The sequence below is a fragment of the Microcaecilia unicolor genome, chromosome 6 (genome assembly GCF_901765095.1).
Source record: "Microcaecilia unicolor chromosome 6, aMicUni1.1, whole genome shotgun sequence".
NCBI classification, from domain to species: domain Eukaryota; kingdom Metazoa; phylum Chordata; class Amphibia; order Gymnophiona; family Siphonopidae; genus Microcaecilia; species Microcaecilia unicolor.
In genome coordinates, this window is record NC_044036.1 from 140,893,478 (window position 1) to 140,905,653 (window position 12,176).

A 12,176-nucleotide genomic window follows, 5' to 3' on the forward strand; every position below is an offset into this window, starting at 1 on the left:
TCTTCTCGCCCTTTTATATATCTCAACTGCACTTGGCCACTCAGCTACATAGTGAAATATTTCATTGTATTTTAGGAGCAGCATTAGCATCATTTCTGTTATTTGAATGTTTTTTTCATGCTATTATAGTATCATTTGTATTCTAATGACATTTTGTTATATCATTGATTTACAGCTCTGTTAAATGATTCTATTTCTGATACTCTATCATGTTAATCCTATTACTACATTTCAATTTGCCATTTCCAAGTTGACCTTATTGATTGTATTTATCTTTATATTTGGTCATTTTACTATTATGCTGTTAATAAAATTATAAGTTTTGTGTTACACCATATCTGCTGTACACTGCCTTGAATGAATCTCTTCATAAAGGCAGTTAATAAACTCCAATAAATAAATCCATAAAAGGTAGCAGGATGGAAAATAAGTCAGCAGCTGACATTCACTGTGCTGTAAAAAGTACATCTATTTGGTGTCAGTGTAAGAAGAAAAATCATATTGTACCATACAGTCCTTTTCACATGTGGCTTGGATTCTGTGTTCCACCTCTTGGAGGAGTAGAATAAAACTAATCTTCTGATTCAGCATGGGTCGGACCCTTCCTGGATTTTTTACACCAGTGCTCTTGAGAAGCTGCACCATTTTGTCTCGATCGTGAAGTATCACTAAATTAATACTTACTGGTTATCCCACGCTCCTCCAATGTCACAGTCACAGGGGCGGCAGCCTTGGAGGTCATGACTCAGAGCCCAGTGTTCTGGCTGAAAGGAAAGGAAAGAACGTTATTTCTGATGCTTAAAATAAATGTTGCTGGGGGTCGGACAAGGGCAAATCCTTGGTGAGGATTTCCATTGGGCAGAAGAGTGGAACCAAGAATCATGGCAACCAGCAAGTTAGATTATTATCTACAGGATGGGCTCAATTATGCACCAGACTGAAACAGAAGAGGTGACCACCAAAAGCTATTCGCAGAGTTTAGGAATACAAATGTGATCTGCAGAGTGAAAAGTACCAAAAGTGAGGTTACAAATAACAGATAAAGGCTATAAAAGTTTGGAGAGCTAAATTTGGGCAACTTTGATTATTGAAAGTTTTGTGTACTATAGTAATATAGTAGATGATGACAGAGAAAGACCTGTACAGTCCATCCAGTCTGCCCAACAAGATAAACTCATATGAGCTACTTTATATGTATACCTGACCTTGATTTGTATCTGACAAATCTAAATCTCACAAAAGAGCAATCTTGGATATCTAATCATGAAAAATTGAGAATAAAGCAATATAAGATATCCTTAGACAATCCTGAAATGTGTTTATTCATTAGGAGGAAAAACCTCAAATTCAAAGGGAAACACTCCTTTGTTAGGTAACTAACATAAGGGAGGACCCTTAAATCATCATAGGTAAAAAACCTCCTGCTTTTAATAAACGGCAACTGCTCAATATTTTCAAAAAATATATATTCATAAATATGAACCGTTTCTACTTTTTGTTAAACCACGGATCACTTATCTTTTTTATCTTTTGAGATTCGCAGTCATGAAAAATACCATCCACGGTCCGACTTCGGCCCAAGTTTCACATTCTGCCTCAGGGTCCGTGGTATCAGACAGCTCTGTAGATGAAACACAACTTGGGCTGAAGTCGGACCGTGGATGGTATTTTTCATGACTGCGAATCTCAAAAGATAAAAAAGATAAGTGATCCGTGGTTTAACAAAAAGTAGAAACGGTTCATATTTATGAATATATTTTTTTTGAAAATATTGAGCAGTTGCCGTTTATTAAAAGCAGGAGGTTTTTAACCTATGATGATTTAAGGGTCCTCCCTTATGTTAGTTACCTAACAAAGGAGTGTTTCCCTTTGAATTTGAGGTTTTTCCTCCTAATGAATAAACACATTTCAGGATTGTCTAAGGATATCTTATATTGCTTTATTCTTGATTTGTATCTGCCATTTTCAGGGCACAGACCGTAGAAGTCTGCCAGCACTAGCCCCACCTCCCAAACACTAGCCCCACCTCCCAACCACTGGTGCTGCCACCCAATTTCTGCTAAGCTTCTGAGGATCCATTCCTTCCGAACAGAATTCCTTTATGTTTATCCCACACATTTTTGAATTCTGTTACCGTTTTCATCTCCACCACCTCCCGCAGGAGGGCATTCCAAGTATCCATCACTCTCTCCGTGAAAAAATACTTCCTGACATTTTTATTGAGATTGCCCCCCTTCAACTTCATTTCATGGCTGGTAAAGTTGAAATTTTGTTTGTAACTTCCTATGGATTACAGAGGTATAGAAGTTTTGTCTCAAATGCATTTTTCTGAAAAACCTACTTTTTTTTATTGATAAACATTTCTCATTTTTTAAAGATGTAATTAGTCCATACCCGAGGCTGAAATTTTGCAGAGTTACACAGTTGATAACCTTCTATCTTGTGGAATAAATAAGTCACATACCCCACTTTTGGTACTTTTTCACTCAGTGGGTCACAAATAATTGAATCCTGTGAATCTCAGAAGCGTTGAGTAAAAGCCCTTTACATGCCTTGTTTGGCATAGTATATTATAAGCATCAATACAAATTCATGAGCCTCATTATCCCTATCCTGACATCACCCGTATATAAAATGGGGTGGAAGAACTGTAGTGTGTGCGATATCACTAGAGAGTAAGGGAAAGAAGACAGAAGCACTTGACTAGACTTCAATCGACACACTCTCATTTTAATATAGAAATATAACTGTGGGCGCCTCCATTTTAGATGCCCCGAAACCAGGTTACACTTGTATCCTATGATGGCATCTGAGAGCCCAGATAACGTTATAGAACAGGCTTTCACCCCGTGGCATTGAACAGTCTAAACAGAGGTGTCTATTTATAAACTTACCTCTTATACGTGCAACGTTGTTGAGTCAAAATGTCATAGCGTTGAGCAAAAAGACAAGGAAGTAGAGTGGACCATTAAAAATAAATAGTGGAACTTGGAGTAAGAACTGATAAAACATAAAGTTTCTTATGATACTAAAAAGACCATCCCCCCAATATTCAAAACTATTTAACCAGCCAGGAACAAGTACTGGCCGGTTAAATAGTGTTTAAGTGCCTAACCGCAGATATTCAGAGGGAGCTAACTGGATAATCAGCACCTAACCGGCTACATTCAGCAGTCAAAATAGGCCGGCCACTTAAATAACAGGCCTATTTTTGACCGCTAAAGCCAGTTAACTTTTTAGCGGCCAAAATAAACCCTGATATGGCATTGAATATCCAGGATTAACGCTGGCGGTGGACAGCAAATGCACTCCCTGCCGCTGGCTGAATATCGGGCCCCATAAAACAAACATCTCCAAACATAAAGCAAATCTCCAAAAGATGGTGGAACTTCAGAAGATAGATTAGGACTTGACACAATGTCGTGTTTTGGTGCTAAGCGCCTGCATCAGAAGTTAACAACAATCTGAATGATTTAAAACACAAGTGATTATGGTTGGAGGTTAGGTCATCTTTGAAGGGAAATAATTGGTATAAATACTTTCTCTGCTTCAAGCTCCGAGAAAATGCAGTCATTCAGATAGTTGTTGACGCCAGATGCAGGTGCTTAGCACGAATGTATCGTCTGAATTTCCACCATCTTTTGGAGGATTTTTTCAATGTAGACCTTCCTTTCACAGGGGACCTTTTTCTTTCTTATATAGTATTCAGCAAGCCAACAGCTTGTTTATTTTGTGCTACATTTTAGATTCTATTAACCAGGGCCGGCTCAAGGGACCTGGGTGCCCTGAGCCAACTTTTGGCTTGGTGCCCCCATGGGCCCTCAGGCCATCCTCCCCCCTCCTGAATACCAACAGCATTTCACCTGCTACCCCCATTGTTTCCTGTGCCCCAGCCCCTCCTTTGACATAACTTCCTGTTTCCACAGGGGTGCAGTTGAAGGAAGATTCCGGGGTGCTGATGTGGGTAGCATTAGGTGAAACACTGTGTGTATTTGGGAGGAGAAAACTACCTTTAAAGATAGACAGAGGAAGGTGGTCTGAGACAGAAAGAGGAAGGGGGTTGCCGGCTCTTCTTTTTTCCCTGCAATGCCACCAGATAAGCTCTTGGCCAGCTTAATGTATAGGGCCAGTGACATCACAGGCTCAGGCATTTGGTGCCCAGAGCCTCACCTGGTCCATAGGTTAAACCAGCCCTACCATTAACCCTTTCAAAGTGAAAAGCCACTTAGATAAAAGTTGTACAAGTCTGATAGAAGCTGTGGAAGCTTTTAACCAACAGATGTAATTCACTGGAACTTCCTGGATCCTTTTCTTCAGACTAGCAGCACCAGCTGCTGTGTAACAGAGCACAGGCCCTGAGCTTTATATGAAAGGCCCAGGAGCAGGCCAAGGGAAAGGCATAGATTAAAAGATTACAACTTGATTTATGTTTTCTGCACTCTATTTATCTATGCATGTGGTTCTTTTGAAGTTAAAAAGCATACCACACTAATTTTGATCTAAAAGTGTTTGTGCTTCAAACAAGATTTTCTATTTTTGAGACCCACCTGTCACATGCTGGGTAATTGCACCTCTTCCAAGAGGCTGAAACTGAGCAAACCCAGCTTTTCATGAGACTCCCAGACAGGCGGAGTCTTGTGAGCAGTGATGAAAGGGTCTGCAGCTCTGAGAGGCAGAGCCGGTTGGTGCCCAGGGCCTGAAAGAGACACCCAAATGTTCTGCCTGACTAGGGTTACCATATGGCTCCAGAAAAAGGAAGACAGAATGAGCCAGTCTGGGTTTTACTTCCATTGCTTTCAATGGAAGCAAAACCCGGACTGGATCAATGTGCCCTCCTTTTTCTGGAGCCATACGGTAATCCTATGCCTGACTATTTTGCTGAAAATATTTGGTTTCAAGCTAAAGCCTTTTCTCAAGCCCTCCTGGCTTAAACCTTCACAAATACACTAGTGGGAAACACCAGCAGGGGGGAATGATAGCCAAAATGGACGTTTTTTTTGATGGGTGGCCATTTTGGCCGTTATCCCCCCTCCCTGCAAAAATAAAAACGTCTTTTTTGGCAGTGCTTCACTCAGCTGAGACCTGGAAGTCCCTGAGCCAATCACAACGCGTTCAGCCGACCTAAACACGCTTTGATTGGCTCAGAGACTTCCTGGTCTCTCAGCTGAGTGAAGCACTGCCAAAAAAGATGTTTTTATTATTGCAGGGGGGGAATGACGGCCAAAATGGACGTTTTTTTTTGGACGGGCATCCTCAATTGCACTGTCCTCTGGATCGAGCCGCATCGGAGGGGGTGATTAGCGCGGCGTCTTCGGGCGGCATAGGGAGGCGTATTTGGCATGCGCAGAGCAGCCAGCATAACGATTGGCTGCTCTGCGCATGCTCGACCGGCCGATTGGCTGACTGTTTAATGATGGACTAGAGAATGCAAGTGAGCTACAACGAGCAGCTCATTTGCATTCCCTTTTCTTAATGCATGCCCGTTCCTTACCGATTCGCTAAGGGAATCGGTAAGAGAAGGGCTCTTACGATTGTTTAGTGCATCTGGCCCTAGGCCACTCCTCCACTCCTGTTAATACCTGGAAGGACAGGGCCAGGATTCTCAATCCTCTCTGGGAAGCATTACCTAATCTGTTGAGTCTTCAGGATTACCACAATGAATATGCATGAGATAAATCTGCACATACTGCATTCCCATTGTGTGCAAATCTATCTCATGCCAGCTTTGGGAAACATGCATCCTTTCAGTTTTTGCAGAGTTTTTTTTATTTTATTTATTTATTTGCTGCTTTTGTATTCCACATTTTCCCACCTATTTGCAGGCTCAATGTGGCTTACATTATGTCACAATGGTGATTGTCACTAACAGAATAAGAAGTCCAGCTTATTGTTACAATTAAGATGCGAAGAATATCAAGTAAATTAGGATAAGTAAATAAATAATATATGACAAAAGTGAGATTAGTATAAGATATAATGCTCAATAATGATAATATGATTACAGCAGAGGAGGAGTGGCTTAATGGTTAGTGCAGTGGGCTTTGATCCTGGCAACATGGGTTTAATTCCCACTGTTGCTCCTTGTGACTTTGAGCAAGTCAAATGCAGAAGGAGCATTTAAAAAAAAAAAAAAAAAAAAAAGGTGAGCTGGGGCGAGGTTCCAAGATGGCGTTTTAAGCGGACGCACCTGAATTTGCTCTTGAGGAAGCTTAGGTTTTCAGCCCCGTTGGTGCTTCTGCCGCCTCGTTTTTTTCGGATGGGGAAGCGGAGGGGAAAGGTCAGGGAACTTCCCTCGGTTCCTGAGACCATCCCAACGTTGAAGCAGACGACCCTGCAATTCTCAAAGCAGCAATCGGGGCCTCGGGGAACTTCGACCCCTACTGCAACTCTCGACGCACTGCCGTCGATCGAGAGTCCTAACGGGGCTTCCCTGAGCCCTGTGGATCGTATTGCTCCGCCTCAGCCTGGGAGAGAGTTGTTTGCAGCCCGAACAGCGACGGAAGCCGAAGTGGCTCAACCGAACCTGTCTGAGGGAAGGTCCGCAGCTACACAGAGTGGATCTCATGAACGAGAGCAATTAATTCAATCAGCCTTACAGGTACTACCTCAAGATATTGTTTCAAAATTATCTCGAGCTGAGGCCCAATCTCAATCTCTCCCAGCCTCTAGTAGCGTGGTTAGACCAGCAGTAGTGACACTTGAGTCACTGTGGGACATGGTGTACAGCATCCAGGTTTCTATGCAGAATACATTGAAAGAACATACTGGTGATATTAAAGTTTTGTCTGAAGCTGCGTTGCTCCAAGCGCAAGTGACTGCACAGCAATCCTTGAAATTAGATAAAGTGAATACTGAGCTTCAAGAAATGGGGAACTTGGAAACTGCATTGGTTAAAGATAATAATTTCATGCATAGACGAATGGAATACCTGGAGAACCAGGTTAGGAAACTTAACCTTAGGTTTCTAAATTTCTCCAAATCTCCTTTAACTCCTCCTACTGAGATGGTAAAAAAATATATGGTTGACATTCTTGGAATGGATAAGGACTCACTACCTCCCATTACTCGGGCCTATTACATCTGGAATCCGAAGGGGACTGCTGGAAACCCCTTAGTAGTGGGGGATGGGATGAATCTCACTTCCTTCCTGGAAAGTTCATTGGAAATAATTACACAGAGGTCAACTATGCTGGTCACTTTTGCACTGGAGCCTGACCGCAATGCTGTTTTAAGACTTTCCTTAAGACACTTAGAAAACTTGTTTTTGGGCTCAAAGGTTCGAATTTTTCCAGACCTCTCGAGGCCTACACAAATAAGGCACAAGGCTTTTCTGGAGCAGCGCCCTAGAGCGTTGGCATTGGGAGTTAATTTTGTATTACGTTTTCCTTGTATTTGTAATGTATTACTTGAGGGTAAACAGTTTCAGTTTGTAGACCCAAAACAGTTTAAAGAATTTCTTGATGCTAGAGCCGATGTGAATGTAGTATGCCCACCCTAACAAGCAGGCTTGGGTCGATAACCCGAGGTGGCAACCTCTAATATTCTTTAATTTCTTTCTAATTTTTGAAACTTTGGAACCTAAATTTCTTTGTTTGTGGACAAATAGGCAGTTAAGAATTTCTTTTTCAATTATTTAATTGTATTATGAATTTCATTTGTTAAACAATGCCGATTGCATATTTACACTTTGTTGTGAAAATTGAATTTATTAATAAAGATTATAATTAAAAAAAATGATAATATGATTGAAGAAATCAAATTAGAAGAGATCAGTATTGGTTGATTCTGGTGTAGCTTAGGAGTCAAATCATTATGGAGGATTCTTTTTGTAAGTCTCTTTGAACAGGTTCATCTTCAGCAACTTCCGGAAGAAATTATAAATATATAATTTAGTTCAGAAGGAAATGCATTTCTGCTGCTCTTTCCAGTATTCCGTTGCTCATTCAGCCTGGCTTTCTAGGGGATTTCCATTTCAGATTTTTGTCTGCATATTTCTTTTCTGTTTCTGTTTCTTACTTGGGTCTTTTATTCTATATTAGGTGAAAGTCTGTCCATGTTCTGCATGTGGGACAGAGGTGAAGGATTCTGCTAGTGGGTAGTGTCTGTGTCAGATTCTAACAATCCAGCTTGTTCTAATTTAAATGTAGTTGGTGTATTGGTGCTCTAAGGCCTAGCGTAATGTTTACAGTGCTGTCTTTTTATAGGTGTAAAATAACAGTTCTCTCAGCTCAAATACCTTGCCTAAGCCAAATATATACGTATGTACTATCAAAAATGAAGCTTATGCCAAAGAATGCTGTTATTAGGTTTAGAAGAACTCAGTCCATCGGGGATGCGGGGCACTCTGTGCTTCAATCCGCTGCTCTCCTGTTCATCACTGGTCTCCCAAAAAAGATTTTACTTGAACCTTTCTACTTTATAATTTAAGTGAAGATTTCATGTGCAAAAATGTGTCAAATGCCATATGCTCACATTTTTAAATCATTCATTATCAACAAAATCAAATCGCACTGAGCTTATATATAACAGATTTAAGGGGAATGTGTAATCCGACACAAAACCATGTTTCGCCTCCTGACTGTTGAAAGGATGTTTCCCCATATCTGCATTTTTTTTTAAATTTATTTTTGTTACATTTGTACCCCACGCTTTCCCACTCATGGCAGGCTCAATGCGGCTTACATATTGTATTCAGGTACTTATTTGTACCTGGGGCAATGGAGGGTTAAGTGACTTGCCCAGAGTCACAAGGAGCTGCCTGTGTCTGAAGTGGGAATCGAACTCAGTTCCCCAGGACCAAAGTCCACCACCCTAACCACTAGGCTTGTCTAGTTTATTGCTTTTTATAGGTGGCACTGCTGCAGTTTGAGTAAGGGCTGTTATGGTACAGGAAGTTTGAAGTGTGGTGTGAGGGAGTGAGTGGGTATAGCAGCAGGTGTCCCTAGGAGCACTCCCTCACTGAAGGTGCAGGTTAACCACCTTACAGCAGGTGGCACTAAACTGTCAAAGCAGGTCCTGAGTCAGAAGGGCAGGAAGGTTAAATGCCCTGAGAGAGTGTAGAACCAGTGAGGCCCCAACGCAAGAGGTCTCTAGGAGAGAGATCCTGAGTTCAGACATCTCCTGGAGGGAAACTCTCCCTAAAGTGTTGGCTGGGCTACAGTACCTGTGGGGGAGTCCCAGGGAGGCAAAGAGTGGCCCTAGCTCAGAGGTTTACATGAGAAGGAACAGAAGACAGCAAAGGTAAAGGAATGCCTTTGTTTTCCATGACTTTTATTGGGATTGCTGACTAGGGTTGGAAAGAGTCTGTGACAGAGGAACAGACTGTATTACTTTAATTATTTTCTAGTTTCCTTTGATTTTGCACTGCAAACTGCCTGTAGCCCACCACCAGTCACATTTACATGTGGGTTTGGAGTATTTTTTTTGCAGGGTTTTGTGTCTGGAAGTGAAAGGAGCACGTGCTGCTGCTGAGGTGGCATCATGATTTGAATACTTTTTGTATGGGTTGCTCGTTGTTGGGTAGGAGTGCTCATTTGGTTCATATGGCTTAATAAAAAGAATAGACAAGTAGTTCACCCCAAAACTCTTGGTTTGATAAATAATTTACTCAAATCTTGATCTTGATTTGATCAGAGGGGGAGAAAAAGTCTCATAATATCAAAGGGGCTTATGTGTGGGTTTCTACATCAACCCAACATCTGGGTCACACCCTCTTATGGCTCATATAATCATTGACAAAACCCCCTCCTTCCAAGTGTTGATCTTGAGTTTTGTGTTTTTATCTGATTTTTTTGTTCTTTGTTTTTCTGTTTTCTATTTCTCTATTACTTATGAGACTTTTTCTCCCCCTCTGATCAAATCAAGATCAAGATTTGAGTAAATTATTTATCAAACCAAGAGTTTATTAAGCCGTCTGCTTGTTGCTGATAGACTAGTGTTGTGTCACATTTGATTTAAGGTCATTTGGTTCATATGGGCATCTAAAACAATGTGGATACAACTGATAATATGCATGCAGAAGATTTTAACATGAATACAAAGTGCACAATTACAATGAATGTGCAAAAAATATGAGAAAAACAAAGATCAGGGAAAATTGTCAAATGAGCCAAACTTTTTTTTTGGCTGTGCATATGTATATTCTTCTTGGGGAATGTGGAGTATGTGTTACAGAACTGGAGGTTCCGGGTTTCTACTGAGATCCTGTCCAAACCTACAGAGAATCCAAACACGAGTCTCACATAAAAGTATTTGTTGAGTAAAGCTATTAATTATGTAATGGCAATTTTATTGGGAGCTGAAACTGGTTTGGGGGGGGGGGTTGTGCGTTGAAAGCTCGGGGAACTTTTTCTTGTAGTTTCTTATGTAGCTAATTTAAAGGCAGGTGGGGGAGTGGGCTGCGATGTGGTGGAAGTGGACCTGACGTGCAGAAATGTCACTCTGGCTTGCCCTTTTTCATCCTTCTTCCCACCCTGTTGCTACCTCAAATATTTCTGCCTAGAAATGCCACTAGAAACAACATCTAACAACAGAAGAGTGACCAAAATTATAAAGGGGATGGAACGCCTCCCGTATGAGGAAAGGCTAAAGAGATTAGGGCTCTTCAGCTTAGAAAAGAGATGAATGAGGGGAGATATGATTGAGGTCTACATAATTTTGAGTGGTGTATAATGAGTAGAAGTGAATCATTTTTTTTCTCTTTCCAAAAGTACAAAGACTAGGGAACACTTAATGAAGGTACATGGAAATACTTTTAAAACATATAGCAGGAAATATTTTTTTCCTCAACGAATAGTTAAGCTCTGGAACTCTTTGCCGGAGGATGTGGTAACAGCAGTTAGCGTATCTGGGTTTAAAAAAGGTTTGGGCATGTTCCTGGAGGAAAAGTCCATAATCTGCCATTGAGACAGACATGGAGAAGCCACTGCTTGCCCTGGGATTGGTAGCATGGGATGTTGTAACTATTTGGGTTTCTGCCAGGTACTTGTGACCTGGATTGGACACTATTGGAAGCAGGATACTGGGCTTAGATGGACCATTGGTCTGACCCAGTAAGGTTATTCTTATGTTCTCTCTAACATTCTGGTGTGTGAGAATAGGCATGTGGGGGGTAGATGAGAATGCAGGATTGGGTATAAGTGACAGTATGGGAAAGGAATGAATGGACAGTTTCTGCCAGTGCTTCTGCATATGAGAGTAACTACGAAGAACCCAGGGGGATGACTGGGCTTTGCAAAGACTACACCAACAAAATATTATAGTGTAAATCCAAGAAGTCAACTGTGCACATGAATTTCTCAGTAATAAAGGGTCAAGGATTTGATATACTGTCTTTCTGTAGGACAGCCAAAGTGGTTTACATATATTATATACAGATACTTTCTCTGTCCCTAGTGGGCTCACAATTCTAGGTGTTTGAACCTGGAGAAATGGAGGATTATAATTGCTCAGAGTCACAAGGAGCTGCAGTGGGAATTTGCCTGGTTTTCCAGGTTCTCAGCCCACTTCACTAAGCATTAGACTACTCTTCCACTCTTGAATGGTAATAATTGATTATTAATCGTGTCCTATTTAAACATAGAAAAATGTAGGCAGATAAAGATCATAAGGCCTATCCAGTCAGCCCATCCATGCCATCTACTCTCCCTGTCACTCCCTTAGAGATCCAATATACTTGTCCCAAGCTCTCTTGAATTCAGATACTGTTTTCGTCTCCACCGGTTCCACCACCTTCCATGAAGAAGTATTTACTCAGGTTACCTCTATCCCCTTTCAGTGCATTTTTGGACCAGGGTTGTTCTAATTGAAACATCTGGAACAAGTACTCACCAGGCACTGGTTACAGCTGTGTCCAGTTACCAGGCGTTTACAGAAGCAATTTCCAGTGACGGGATCACACGAAGAACCATCTGACACTGTGCCTCGAGGGTCACACTGGCACCCTAACATAGAAAAAACATGAGATAAGCACAGAGGGGAGAGTTCAGGAGAGAAAGAAGCATAAAAATAATAGTAACGATCATTTTAAGTTTGAAGATTAAACCAACTGGGATCCAGTGTCTGAATTCATCAACCAAGAAGGATATGTGGGGACTATTTATTTACTTATTTATTTGTTGCATTTGTATCCCACATTTTCCCACCTATTTGCAGGCTCAATGTGGCTTACAGTATGC

General features: G+C 41.2%; 1 protein-coding gene across 1 annotated transcript in view; it reads right to left on the minus strand.

Annotated features, from left to right (window-relative positions):
• The window catches only part of LOC115472632 (laminin subunit beta-2-like), a 135,860-nt gene that overhangs the window by 47,870 nt on the left and 75,814 nt on the right, over positions 1-12,176 (minus strand). Inside the window, 2 exon segments of the mRNA XM_030206953.1 lie at positions 685-764; positions 11,830-11,942. Of these exon segments, the coding sequence (XP_030062813.1) occupies positions 685-764; positions 11,830-11,942 (193 nt within the window).